Source organism: Perca flavescens, chromosome 19, assembly GCF_004354835.1.
Source record: "Perca flavescens isolate YP-PL-M2 chromosome 19, PFLA_1.0, whole genome shotgun sequence".
Classification (NCBI taxonomy): Eukaryota; Metazoa; Chordata; class Actinopteri; order Perciformes; family Percidae; genus Perca; species Perca flavescens.
In genome coordinates, this window is record NC_041349.1 from 17,298,745 (window position 1) to 17,313,055 (window position 14,311).

The 14,311-nt window shown below is 41.2% G+C and overlaps 2 protein-coding genes across 4 annotated transcripts in view; one reads left to right on the plus strand and one right to left on the minus strand.

Moving 5' to 3' along the window:
- The window catches only part of rbpjb (recombination signal binding protein for immunoglobulin kappa J region b), a 58,235-nt gene extending 51,969 nt beyond the window's left edge, over positions 1-6,266 (plus strand). Inside the window, exon 11 of the mRNA XM_028563955.1 lies at positions 1,930-6,266. Within this exon, the coding sequence (XP_028419756.1) occupies positions 1,930-2,254 (325 nt within the window). The 3' untranslated portion in view covers positions 2,255-6,266. The remainder of the gene's footprint in view (positions 1-1,929) is intronic.
- A 279-nt stretch (positions 6,267-6,545) lies between these two features.
- Positions 6,546-13,868, minus strand: cckar (cholecystokinin A receptor). Of its 3 annotated transcripts, none has more exons than XM_028564473.1 (6): positions 13,531-13,868; positions 12,777-13,028; positions 10,009-10,270; positions 9,399-9,526; positions 8,015-8,599; positions 6,546-7,132 (listed from the first exon to the last, which is right to left on the minus strand). In XM_028564473.1, exons 1-6 carry the CDS (start codon positions 13,655-13,657, stop codon positions 7,005-7,007), a joined length of 1,482 nt encoding a protein of 493 aa, XP_028420274.1. In that variant the 5' UTR covers positions 13,658-13,868; the 3' UTR covers positions 6,546-7,004. The 3 variants fall into 3 exon arrangements, with proteins under 3 accessions (XP_028420274.1, XP_028420276.1, XP_028420275.1); XM_028564475.1 differs by having other exon boundaries at positions 7,076-7,132; positions 7,988-8,599; XM_028564474.1 differs by lacking the exon at positions 6,546-7,132 and having other exon boundaries at positions 7,906-8,599.
- Positions 13,869-14,311: the final 443 nt, after the last annotated feature.

The window sequence follows — 14,311 nt, forward strand, 5'->3', positions numbered from 1 at the left end:
CCTTCCATATAAATTGCAGTACAGTAGCATACCATAAAATATCTCTCATGTTTTCAGTTTTTGGCTATTTCTATTCTGTTGTGAATGTTATAGGGTTAGATACGTATGTAAAGATTTACATATATAAATAGATTATCTAATGATGTTTTACAGTTTCTCTATCATAGCATTTGTTTGATAAGAATTACTGATCAAATAAGACACATTATATTCTATTTGCTATTCTAGTCTAGTCAGTAGTTGCAGTAGATGCAAATGCAGAACGGGCTGAAACAATCACTGAAGCAGTTGACATTTACATTGGCATATTATATTGCATTATAAATTATCTTATCTAGCCAAGGTGAAACTAATTGTAACACCTCAAAATGCACACGTTTTGTTTTTTATCTCATATTTATTTTAGTTTCGTAGCGTAAGAGCTCTTCATGCAACAAATAATTTATTATCTTATGTTATTAGAGTACAAACATCTTACAAAGCTATTGTGAATTAAATATGATTGTGGAGGATTATAATAAAATGTTTTATTAAATTCAGATAACATTACATGGTCAATAATTATTTTTTTCTCCACACTGATTTTTTTGATTATATGGCAATGAAGTTGGCATTTCAGAATGTTTTCCTACTTGCTAAGCTCAATAAACTATTTAAAACCACCTTAGATAATTAGAAAAACTGCTGCTCTCCCCATTCTTACGCTGCTCTTTTTGTTGCGTTGTTGAGAAGCAAGACACGGGAATTTTAATTGGGTTTTAAAGGAGCGGCAGCATTAATCAGAGACAAACGGAAATCTACACTGTACATTTACCACCACTTAACAAGTAAACTGCTCATGTATTCTCTGCTCTGATAGACAACAGCTGTCTGCTCCGAGCGCATTCACCGTCACTCCCTCTCTCTCACGTACAGGCTGAGCACCGAGCTATTCCTTAAAGGAGATGTCCCGGTCTTATAACAGGGCAATATCCGGACTCAGACTTCCTCTTTTGGGCGGAACAAATTTCGTTTGGTCCGGACCGTGGTCCGCGGGAGGTTTCACACCTGTAATTTTGGTTTGGATCAAACTGAAAAGTTCAAAAGTCCAGACTAGACGAGGTCTGAAAGCCCCCTTAAGGCCGAGACACATCAGGCCGATTATCGGCCGTGGGACAGTCTGGCGAGGTCAGTGACTCAAATCTGTTCGGTGTGTCCCGTGTCGTCGTCCGTCTGGGGGGATGTCGGCGTTCATTTTGGCCGACCTGACATGTTCGGTCGGCGGCAGGGACGTCAGGACTCACCCGGAAATGGCGAGCAGAATGAGCGGGACTACAGTTTCTCAAAATCTGATGAAAATCTTTTAAACTGACCTTTGTTGAGCTGAAATGAAGACAGATTCAACAACTGCACGGCCTATTTCTCGCTTAAAATGTTTTCAGAAACGTTTCAGTGAACTATCTTAGTACAATATGAGATCGTATTCTGAACGGCCGCCATGACAGCCCAGGTCTGAATATCTGGAGAAAACCAACCCATGTGACCTGTTCGTCCAATCAGCTGCCGGTTTTCATTTCTTGGGCAACATTACAGATTAGCGCCGCCTGCTGTTATGGAGGCGTATTACGTCTCGTCTCCTCTCGTCTTTTTGATGTGTCCCGAGGCAGTTTTTTGGACCTCGGGGACGCGACTCATCATATCGACGGGGTTTTCTGTCAACGGTCGGCCGTCGGCTATATGTGTCTACATCCTTAGAGTCACTCATTTGGTAAAGGGTAGTTTTCTCCATTTTATCATCAATCGACCTGTAAAGGGAATCTTTCTTAGGGCTGCTGCTAACGTTAACGTAGTAGGTTTAAATGCAAATTGCAAAAAGTGCCCCTTGTCTCTGTATCTGATAACTGTAACATCACTCTCTGTGTTGTTTCCTTTCCACCAAACGCTGTACAGGTGTGCAGAGAGCATGCTGTGTGTGGTGCCCGACATCTCCGCCTTCCGCGAGGGCTGGCGCTGGGTGCGGCAGCCCGTCCAGGTGCCCGTGACGTTGGTTAGGAATGACGGCATCATCTATTCCACCACACTGACCTTCACCTACACGCCGGAGCCCGGCCCGCGGCCACACTGCAGTGCCGCCGGGGCCATCCTGCGGGCTGGAAACTCCAGCCTGCTCAGCAACAACAGCCAGGAGGCCGGCCCCGGCATCTACGGCCCCAACAGCACCTCCAACGCAGGAGTTACATCCTCATCCTCCACCGCCGCAGCTGTGGTCTCCTAACGCACACAGGGGGCCACTCAATACTATATGCCTTGAGAGCAAATGTACCACAAGGTATATAACGACTATGGGAAATAATAACAAAGACTGACTCACTCTAAAGTGCTGCGTATTAATTTTGGATACAAAGAAGCTGAAATGGAAAAATTGGTGGGAGAAAGTAGCAAACGCAGGGGGAAACTGAAGGAGGAGTGACATCACAACGCTGTCAGCTAACGGGAATAAGCGAGAAGTGCTCCTTGACACGCCCCCTCTCCTGTGGTTACTGTCGGGACCTGCCTATCCAGTTCTGGTGTTTTGGAATGAGTGCAATTCCTGCAGGCTCAGAGCACCAGCACCTTTCTACGGCTGTAAGAATGGAAACCACCACAACAATACATCCACCGTGTACAAACAAATCTCTTGAAAGGAAAGTATATTTTTTGCTCCCAACCCCCTCCCACCACTTGTTTTATAATTATTCCTTTTTTTATTTTGTGTTATTTTGCATCTATTTGTGGTTTCCTAAAGGGGGCTGGATGTATTGTTGTTGGAGGGAGCGCAAGGATGCAATGGGACACACCTAAAACGTGACGATAACATAGTTTTTATGGACCAAGGATCTTGTATAAGCTTTAGTAAAGGTACATTTTTCTCCATACCTTTTTTTGTATTAAACATATAGTACACTTTTGTTACCAAATAGTTTCTATTCTTCCTTTGAGCTTGGGCTTTGTTTTCCCCCTTTTGAGGTCCAAAATCCCAACCTGTATGTTATTGCGACCTTACTACAAATGCCTGCTTTGTCAGTCCTTTGGATTGAACCTTTTTTTTTTTTTTTTTTTTTTTTTGATACTCTTGTTGTTGGGAAAAAAGAAATCTGAAGTTTGGGTTGTTTATTTGCTTAAGCGAAGGTTAATTATTATTATTTTTTTAAATAGGGGAATAACCTCAGAGGGCCTATGTTTTCTCATTTGGTTTTTATGAAGTCTTTAAAAAGAAAAGCTTTAAGCAACGCCTCTGCCTTGCCTGCAATACTCTATGTGCGCTATGTCTCCTTTGGAAAGTATACACATCAGTACATCTCAACATGGAGCCATAGCAACATTTGCAGAATACATGAAAAACTAGACTTCCGTAGTTACAAAAACAAGTCAGTTTGTCATTTTCAAACTAATGTAACAAGCGTAGTCATTTACTTAAAAGGATAGCCTTAGTACTGTATATTCTTCCTGTGTACACAGTCCAACTGCTCACATATCTAATATCCTGTATCTGTTGCTCTATTGGTCACTGTTAACGTATCATAATGTAGTCAAACTTAAAACTGCAGCTAGCTAGGTTTCTTCCAATGTGTGCTGTAGTTGTGGTGGCATTTAACTCCAGTGGTTTTCCAAAAAGATGGACACTTTTCAATTTGATGTGGCCTTACCGATAACTTCAATTTAAAAAAAAAAAAAAAAAAAAAAAAAAAGGACTTCACCTTTTCTTATCTGCTGTTTACTCACCTCTGAAGAACCTGTGCATAGCACAAAAACAAGCTAATGCCTCGCTTCTTGCCACAGGAGCTCTGCTGTTTTGAGCTCATTGCCGCGGCTCCAGAACCACCTTGTCATGCAAGCAGCCTTCTGAAGGATCGGTCAGCCTTCGGCTTCTTTTGGGTGTTCAAAGTAACATAAGCCCGTTTTTTTATTCTCATGCGGTGCCCAGCACCTTTTCACTTTTGGTACAATGTCTCACGAGCGCTGTAAGCTCTTTTCAGCCTTCCTTTAAAAAAAAAAAAAAAAAAAAAAAAAAAAAAAAAAAAAATCCTGTGGTTTATTATCTTTGCAGAAACAAGCCTGTGTACATACTCACTGTCCGAGTAGTTGCACTCATCTTCATCATCTGTGTCCATGGCGACCGCGTCTCCTGTAGGAGTATAAAGGCCTTCTAAATGTGTATTATTGAAGATGTGCATTTCCACAACAGAACAGCAATATTGTACAGGTCATTTCATCGTTTTTGTCTGCCTGAGCACTAGTTCACCAGCCAGCAAATATGTGTATGTGTGTGTGTGTGTGTGACTGTCATATGTAGTTGCTGTAATGGAATATTGAGTCAGACTCGCTCCATTTCAAAGTGTGTTCCAACTGCTCTCCCAAAAAAAAAAAAAAAAAAAAAAAAAAGAACCTGAGATTAATGGGGTGTTTCTGTCTTCCACCAGGATCCAAATGTCTGATAATTGTGGATAAACATTCAAAGGCAATACTTGTGATCTTTAAGTATTACAGTACAACTGTATACATGTCTGGGGGGGGGGAACAACACTGTAACTTGAATGTCTGCTTAATGAAGTATTTCAGAATTTCCTTACAAACAAACCCTTGAAATAGGAACAAAAAAGGATTCGCTTGCTCCATCCTCAATGTAAAAAAATATTAAGTTATGCCCCCATTTCGCCACCCTGGCCCACCTGTCATTAATGTCAAATGTTTTATATTGTAATATTGATATTTTTTAAATTATTGGTACAAAGTCTCCCCTTGTCTTATGTCAAAAAGAAAAGTGCTTTATTGCCCGTGCTGCCTAGGTTGGCCTGGGAGTGATTTTTTTTTTTTTTTTTTTTTTTTTTTTTTTTTTTTTTTTTAAAAGAGGCCACTTCCTGTCTGTCCTGGACTCGTGGAGGAGTTGGTGCTGCAGCGGCAGTGTAGCGTCCAAACCCAACATTTGCGCTCCTTCACACTGAACTCTTGTGCCGAGCTGCAGGTCAACCTGAACCCTTTACTCTGCAGGATGGAGATCACAAAATCTGAACTGTAGATTTTTTTAACTTGGGTGTTTTTTTCTTTTTTTCTACTTGCTCTAAATTCAGCGAGTTTTTAACATAGCCTCTGCATTAGCATCACCCGCTGCCCCCATCCCCCCAGCCCTCCTTCCCCCTTGAGCTTGGATATTTTTAGCTTTTTGTTTACATGCTGAATCACCTCTTACGGCTAACCGCCCCTGGGTTCTCTACGTCTCCTCACGCGAGTCTGAACAGAGCAGCTTTGTCACATTAGCTCAAACTAATAAAGGGGGGGTGATGCACGCTTTTAAAAATGTGTCGCCTAGACAATCGGAGCTGGTTTACAGTTTATTTCTCTCTCAACACGTTGAGAGATAGGGAGGATACAGAATGACTTGATAACATGCCTCACTCATAAAGGTGATGAACTATCAAAAGGGGTCAAAAAACTAATGTTACATACCTTCTTAAACACGCATGCTGTATTAACCTGGCAACCGAGAGAAAACAAAACAAAAAACGCCATCTCATTAGCGATGCTTTTACAAGATATCGTAACCGGTTTCTTTCTCTTGTGTGTCTGGTCATATTTGTTTTACTCTTCCAAAAGCAGCTGTCCTTGTGTTGTTTTTTTTTTTTTTTTTTTTTTTTTATAATGAGATCTGAACAATGTATCCTCTAATATGCCAAATGTCTTTTATAATGTAGTTTTCATGCACTGCTAAACAAAACAGGGCAGAGTGAGAGGCAGCTTTAAACAAATTTAAAAAAAAAAAAGGAGTGTGGAGCCCTTCTCTGTCGCACTCAGCCTTACTTCTCCTTTATACTATTTGGCTGTTTGCACTACAGAGCGCTAACCTTTCTTTTTCTCTCACACATTTCATTCTCACTCTTTACCGCTCATGTTTATGTGTGTACATTAGGAGTTTTCCCCCCTCCCTTTAGTTTTTAACATGCAGCCTGTTATGCTTAGCTTTGCTACAGTTGGATCACTTTTTTTTTGTTGTCATTTCCCCCTCCTCTCCTTCTCCATGTCCTTTCACTCTCACTGTATCTGTGTATTATTCTAGTAAATGGTAAGCAGAGGTGTCATTGTGGTAGTATACTCAGTGCTCAAAGGGTTGCTGATGGTAGAAACCTGTGCCGTTTGTAACATTTAGCAATAACGTCAAAACAAAGGGGACGTTTTTTTTTTATAACATACATTAGTTTTGTTTTTGTACATATTGCAGCTCCAGATCATGCTCAAATCTGTATGTCCTTAAAAGAAGAAGAAAAAAAACTAGAAAAAAAACTTGCAATATTGGCATAAAAATGAGAAATAAAAAAAGTGATATAAAATCTCCCTTTGTGTTATGTTTTTAATTGTCATCAGTAGCTTAAGCATGTACTTAAAAAAAAATAACACACTTACAAATAATTCAGGTTTTAGCAGAAAGAAATGAATAACCCAGATGTGTGCATCTTCAGTGACAGCATCTCCCAGGGCTTTAGCACTCTACCAAGCCCACGTGGAGCTCTTATCCTTGGGAAGAAGTCCCAGCAGATTCCACCTTTTCTTTCCGCCACTTGTCTGGGCCCTAATGTCCTCTGTTCTTTGGATCCACTTTTATTAAAGCTGTTAAAAGCTCCAAGTTACTCTGCCACCAGCCTTGGCAGACGCATTTGCACACCAGGCGCTCAAGGTCTTTATATGGTCAACCAGACGTTGGTTATTAGGAGATGGCTTGTGTGTCTGTACGTTACCAAAAGAACACAGCGCAGTCCCTAGAACCAATTTCAGATGTATATCAACCTGTAAAATCCCTGGTTACATTCAATTATGTGCAGGCCTTCCATCAAATTAGGCACATTATCATGCAAAAAAAACAAAATACTTCCAAAATATCTCCATTAATGCATCAAACCCTTAAGTAAGAATGAATACAACAATATTAACATTGCAACATATTGATACAGTAAAACAAAATGGGAACAAGTTGCTACATAAACTATATGCTATATTTAACAGTATGAATCGGTGGAAATCAGGTGGGTAATGCCGGGAATTCGCTTTGAAGAGGAGGGGATACAGGTGTTCAAATTCCCAGTAAATGATAAGGCCTCTCCAGTTGTAGTACACAGTACAACCCCTGTAGACACACACACAAACACACACACACACACAGTGGGTCAAGGACAAAAGCAGAACTATTTGTGACTGTTTCGAAGCTGCTGATTACAGTTACATTGCAGTGTGACAGGCCGCTGCTGCTGAAGATGACAAATACAAGCCTGATTACAAATATAAGTATTTTTTTTTTTTAATATTACATTTCATGTATTAGCCGTTTGCCTACAAATCATAAATAGTTTACATCACTGCCGACTATTTTGTGTTTACAATTCTTTTTACATGTATTTTCCCGACTTCTAGGCAATTGTCATCAACATTTTATTCAATTTAGGTGAAGGTGATCTTGGTGTGTTTTCATGACCAGTAAGTAAGAAAATATATAAATATTTTTTTTTATTTGGACGAACTAATCCAATCGTGTAGTCTAATCCTTCTGGCACGGATTGTCACCTGGTGCACATAGTTCAAAACAATGAACTGTATGGAAAGACTATTTGGTCTCTGTAATGTGTTTAAAGAGAGTATATGGAGAGTGGTAATGAGATTAATTGGCATTGTGCTCCATAAAAACGCTCCCTTGCTATGTCTGACTTGAGGCCCTTTAAGGCTTTATAAGATCAGGCATTAGTCAGCCATCCCGGATGCTGCAAGCTTTAGGGAAACATCTGGCAGTGTTGATCTGCTGTGAGAGCACTGAATCTACTCTGCTGCTCCACAGTCAGTACCTATTGCACGTTGCCGTCACACTTGAAGCTAAAGCAGCATATCTGCTCATAAACTAGTCCTATAAGCACTGTGAGGGCTTTACGTTAAAACAACACAGCAGATTCCCTCCAAGTGTTTGCACTCAGGCCAGAGCTCGCACACATACGCATCAATGCAGTTTAAGTCAGCTCACTCCAGGCTGATGCGCGGATGCCGGTGTAGGTGAAGCGTGTGCTTGCTCCGCTTGGCGGGGTATGACCATTCTGCTCGGCGGTCTTTGGCCCTGTTCTTAATCTGCCCACTTCCCCTTTAGCCACCCCGCTTCCAGCTGACCTCCCCAAGCCGCCGCTCCCTCCACCGCTCCTCCTTAAGCAGCTGCAGCAGGTGAACGTGGCCAGCATGCCCTGGCGGAAGCGCTTGTTCATGAAGCAGTAAATGATGGGGTTGACGCAGGCCGAGGTGTAGGACAGCAGGTGGATGAAGGAGATGGGCGCCCCGGTCAGGCGGTAGGCCGAGCGCCGGTCGAAAGCCTGCCACGCGTTGACCACAAAGACGGGAGTCCAGCACAGGAAAAAGAGGAAGACGATGACCAGGAGCATGCGGATCACACGCTTCTTGGCCATCAGGTTGGCTGTAGAGCTGCTGCTGGACACACGGCCCACCATGGGCTTGTTACTGGAGGTGCCTGTACTCCCTGTGATGCTCTTCTTTTTAGATGGCTGCAGGTAACAGCCATCACTGTCACCGGGCTTGATGCTTCCAGTGCTGGATTGTCTTTCTGCCAGAGGAGAGATTATGAAAAGAAAAGACTGGAGTGTAAGAGTGCAGCGATATAAAAATATGCAGGACATGACCAGGAAAATTGGGGTCATTTCTGCCACTTAAGAGCTACAATGAGACAGGGCTGCATTTCCAAACGATTAGCAGGGAAATTAGCATATTATATGTCAAGTTATAGAATAAATCTAGTGATATTCAATATTTTCTTAATGTCAAATCAGGAAAAACGCAGTGATCCTACTTACAAGGATTGTCTGTGAAGCCAATCCTGACAGCTTATTTTTCTTGCCATAAACCTTTTTTTTTTTTTTTTTTTCAGAAACTATTTAATAAACATCAAAAAGCCGCAATATTACACTGGGTGCCATGTTCCATTCCTTTTAGAGTACCTGGGACATGGGAAGTGTTGTTTATTTTGACAAATTTCACAAACCTGCAGCTCACTTAAACACCAAATGTGAATCAATCCGCAGCTGAAAATAGTCCCAAAGAAATGCATGCTTTACTCCTGTTTGTGTAATGTCTACAATCTACAGTGCCCAGCTTTTTGGGGAATTATTTAGCCTTTTTGTTAAAACATGGAACTATATACTTCTGATGCGTTTTTAAAGATTTACATTTTCAGTAGAAATACCACAGACGGATTTGGGAAGTCCTAAAGTATTGAGACTGATTTTGGTTTTGGTCTTTTCATGGAAATCATTTCGAAAAAATATGGCAAAATATAGAATAATGACAGCCTTATCCTTAAAAGGAAAATGTTGCTTTTGATCACTTGCTATGTTTCATTTTCATACCTCTGCTAGATTTCCTGCTGGACATCTCAAACGTGATGCCGCGGAAGAGCTCCAGGCAAATGAGTCCATAGGCTGTCATCATGACGATCCCGGGGATTAGGAAGAGCAGCAGCAGCAGGGACACATACCTGCAAGGGACACATCATAGGGGGTTATTTAAATCAACACCAGAGTCAAAATGCTTTGCTAATATTACAGTCCCTTGCCTTTGAGTCTGGACTAATATCATCATGATAACATGACTGTTTATATTATATTTAATGTGTAATAAGAAGTTGATTTTTTTCATTCGGTCCCGAAAAGCACTTTGGTCATCATGTTTTTCAAATGTGCTCTATAAATAATTTAACCTGACAAATTGACTTTATTATTTCAAAGTGTGTGCTTTTATTTTGAAGGGTAAGCTTTGTGTCATGCCAGAAGATTTCCCCAAGTGGTCGTCTCTCACCAGCAGCACCAGACTGAGAAAATCAATACTGTAGAGGGTCCATCTGAAATTAGCAAATGGGCTACTTTAGCTGCCACACAATCAGAGCGCATCTGAGTGTGAAGACACGGCGCTGGGTCAGTAGAAGTACCAAGCTCCCTAATGCACTTATTTTCAGCTCACCAGGACTGCTGGATGACGTCGTTGGGCCACACCAGGCGGCACATGTGCCCGGTGCTGTTGTTGATGCGGGTGAAGGGCTTGAGGGTGCTAGAGATGGGGTACGGCAGCATCAGGATGAAGGACGCCACCCAGGTGGCAGTGATGACCTTGGCGGCGTGGGATTTGGTTTGCCACGCCCTAGAGGTCAGTGGGTTGCAAATGGCGCTGTAGCGCTCCAGGGAGATGGCCACCAAGTTGAACGTGGAAACACACACTGAGACACCTGCACAAATCAGAAAATAACAAAACAGATGTCAAGCTTTTTAGTTTCAGCGCTGGTTTGTTAAAAAAAAAACTTCATCTGGCCATATCTGGCCATAGAAGTCGTTTTTGAAAGGAATAGTTTGACATTTTGGAAATACAAGTTAGATGAGAAGACTGATCTTACTCTCATGTCTGTACGGTAAATGTGAAGTTACAGCCAGAAGACGGTCAGCTTATCTTAGCATACAGACTGCAAATGGCTCGCTCCAACAAACAAGGCTGTAGCTTCCTACTAACAGAAAGACATGAGAGTGGTAACTTCTCATCAACCTCTCAGCAAGAAAGCAAATGAAGGGCATTTCCCAAAATGTCGAACTATTCCTTTAATTAGGTGACACATCCCTCCACCCTGGTCTCCCCCTGCCATGGCCCACATATCACCTTGTTTACTTCAGTGCCTGTGATGCTATGGCACATTCATTTGACGTCCCATTAAATTTCACTGCTGAGCAGCCACAGGCACATCCTGCACTGCCTGTTACAGCGTTAACACACTCAGGAACAATAACAACAAGAAGAACTATAAATACATTCAAATGATCGCTTTGTACAATGCGAGGGGAGTGACGAATACGCAGATGAACACGGGGACAAATGAGGTAATAATTGTGGATGACAGCGCTCTGATCTCACTAAATGGAGCAGCAGGAAGTATGGAGAAAAATGAAAATCAAATTTCCTAGCGGACCTGTAATTGGATGAGAATGAAATATCAGTAAAGGTGCGCCATCTGTAGGTAATGACTGCACATTATTACAAAGCTCTCAGTGGAGGCTTTCTGAGAGGTTAAAAAGATTCTGGAATTTATCACAATCACAAAGCAAATTAAAGCCAAGAGAGAGAGAGTTGATTCACATCCTTGATGCGATTGACTGTCTGTGGCTTCTGCTGTTGATCCTGGGAGAAATAATGGAAGTAATTTAACTTGGGAATTTGCATAAAAAATTGACAAGTAATCAGTCTTGTTGTATCCTAAATTTTGTGCTTGTAAAAAAAAAAAAGTCTGTCTACTGCCACAAACAAACACACACTCGGCAGTATGATATTTGGAAGGAGTTTGCACAGGTGTTTGACTATATAAGCTTACTGGTTTAAAGTCAAACTACAAGCTTTACTAAAGCAGGCATTTTGGTGGCTGGGTTGGCTCAGTGGGTAGAGCAGGCGCACATATACTGAGAGGTTTATACCTCGACGCAAAGGTCCAGGATTCGAATCCGACCTGTGACAGATTTCCTGCATGTCTTCCCCGTCTCTCTCTCCCATTTCTCACCTAGCTGTCCTGTCAAAAATTAAAGGCGGAAAAACCCAAAAGATAATCTTAAGAAGCAGGCATTTTGGATTGGTTGTGTCCTAATTTTGGTCATAATAACAAGATTATGTTTCTTTTCTGCACAACAACGAAGAGATGACGAAAATAGCTTCAAAGGTATCCATAACTCCATGTTACGGGACAAATACCCATACATTCATAACCTCAGATTCAGAGTGAGCACAGTGAAACGTTCACCCTTCAGCAGATGAATGTAAAAACAGCCTTTCGTGGACATGCATGATTCTGCACAGTCAATCTCAATCATCCAAGTGACGTGACAATAAGCAAAACACATTTTTGAGTTTAAAAGTTGACTTTAAAGTTCCGTTGATAATGGCCCCAATGTGATTGAGATTTGTACAGATTGAATTCTTCATTTCCAATTGGTTTTATTACCCATGTCAATCATGAAAATACATTTTTTTTATTGTGACTCTGATTATAGACAATGTAATTATTCATGGGGGTGAATCTACTGTAGAATAAAACAGGAAACAACAGCCTTATTGCACATAAAAACTCTATAAACTACACTATATACTAAATATAGTAGCAGGAAAAACTGTACTGGTCCTGCAAATATAGCCTCAGGTAAATCTACACTTTCTGACTAATTGTTTCCTTTTTGACTTGAATTTAGAGCTGTTTTAGCTCATTTTTAGCTCATTAAAGCACCAGAAGCATATGAACGGGGAAAGGAACCTTGTGCAGGACATGGCCTAAGATGACTTCAATTATCATCTCTTAGTTCAAAATACAGTTACGTTTTGCATCGGGCACGACAGAAGTATTAGGAGATGGCAGAAATGGATTTGAATTAGAAGGCAACAGAGCACCAGTGCAAAACTGTTACACATTCAAATCAAACTTGGCTGCAAAATTTGAACTAATTTGGCAAATTCTGTATTTGTTAGTCATTTGCACAGTTGTTGTTGTTGTCAATGATAAATTGAGATATCACAATAAAATTTGTATCTGGATTTCAACAATATTTGGGTGATACGGTCAAACATTATGACATTTGTCATGAACGTTCATAAAATGGTATAACTTAATTGTGAAGGTAGATTTAAGACCACAAAAAAGACAAGCATTAAGATACATCACAATTCAGAAACAACCAAAAAAAACTTGATATCATAATTCTACTCACCCATGAAGTACATGACCAGCTTGCACATGCCAGTGCCGAAGACAAAGTCCCTCATGAGGTTGGGGATGAGGGTGAAGGGGATGCAGACCAGAGAAACCATTAGGTCGCTAATGGCCAGAGACAGCAGAAACAGGTTGGTGACGGTCCGCATGCGCCTGTTCCTCACCAGGACTGCGATGATGAGGCTGTTGCCCAGGACGCTGAGGAGGAAGATGAGGCTGTAGAGGACAATCCGCACCGTCTGGTTGATGTCTGAGAGGAGTGGGAGACACATGGGTGCACACACACATAAAGTCTGGTCATGTCATTCTTGAAATTTGTGGTATTTTGCCTCACCCTCTCCCTCATTCTCTCTCTCTCTCTCTCTCTCTCTCTCTCTCTCTCTCTCTCTCTCTCTCATTTACACCCTAAATAACTAATATTATTCCTATCTAGTGACCGTGTACAGCCAGTATCTCTTGGAGTATCACCATAATAAGCCTTAATGGATTTTGTCCACACAAATGTACGAACTGTGTGCCATTTAATCCAGAGCACACTTTATTAGCTTTGTGAAGTCCCTGAGCCATATGCGTAATGCGCACTGACGCAGAACATGCCCATAGCAGTCGCTCTTTTGGCACAAACTAGAGACAGTAGGTTGCATTTGGAATACAAGTAACATAATCAATTCATGAATACAATTATCTACTATTGGGCAGGATTTTCTACAGCATGTGATAGTTAAAAAAAAAGATGAATACATTTACTGTACCTTGAGGTTCGGGTGAAGGTTCCTGCTCGCTCTCGCAATCCGAAATGTTCTTGATCCCAAAATTACATAAAATCTTGTTCAGGTCAGTTGAATTCATGAGCATGTCGTGTATTGTAAATGTCTCCATTTCGCTTTCTCTCCTGTAGCCTCAAGTCAAATCAGTCATATGAACAGCATTCGTCATGCTCTTGCAAAAAAGAAAAAGAAAATGAAGGATGAGATTTATTAAAATTGTAGCTATATTTCCCGTCAGCCAATTTAAAAAAAGAAAGAAATCAGAAAAATTATAATATTACTCTACAAGTTTCCCTGCGCTCCCAGTCTGGTGCGCTGCGCTCCACTCGTGGCCAGCTTCTGACAAAGTGTGCGACGGGTCGCATTCTTGAGTGCTCAGCCCGCCTTTTGGGTCTGTGCAAGTCAGCATCTCTTTTTTTTTTTTTTTTTTTTTTTAATCATAACACTGAGTCGTAAATCATTGCATTAATAGTAGGCTATAGGTAATACAGTAGCCTATCTGCATTAAGCATGATTCTTGCTTCTTTATTAATACCTCTAATATATCTCATTTCCCGGATAATTTATAAGTGAGGAAATACTGAAGCCAAAAATTCAAGGTGCATAACTGGAATAACTTAATTTAAAATGTCCGGGGCCAGGAGGGTTCTGTGCTTCATCTACTGTAGACTATATATATGTCCACGCTTCCTTGTCACATTTCAAAGCATGATATTGAGCCTGGCATTTTATGTGAACATGTCAGCAGCAATATGGAAGCTCGTTG

Coding starts and splice junctions, on each gene's coding strand:
- cckar (XM_028564473.1), bottom strand. CDS start 13,657: ATGGAGACATTTACAATACACGACATGCTCATGAATTCAACTGACCTG. Junction 10,271..12,776: donor GCTGGTCATGTACTTCATGG/GTGAGTAGAATT, acceptor TGATTTGTGCAG/GTGTCTCAGTGTGTGTTTCC. Junction 7,133..8,014: donor CATCCGCGCATCAGCCTGGA/GTGAGCTGACTT, acceptor GTGTGTCTACAG/GGGTTGTACTGTGTACTACA.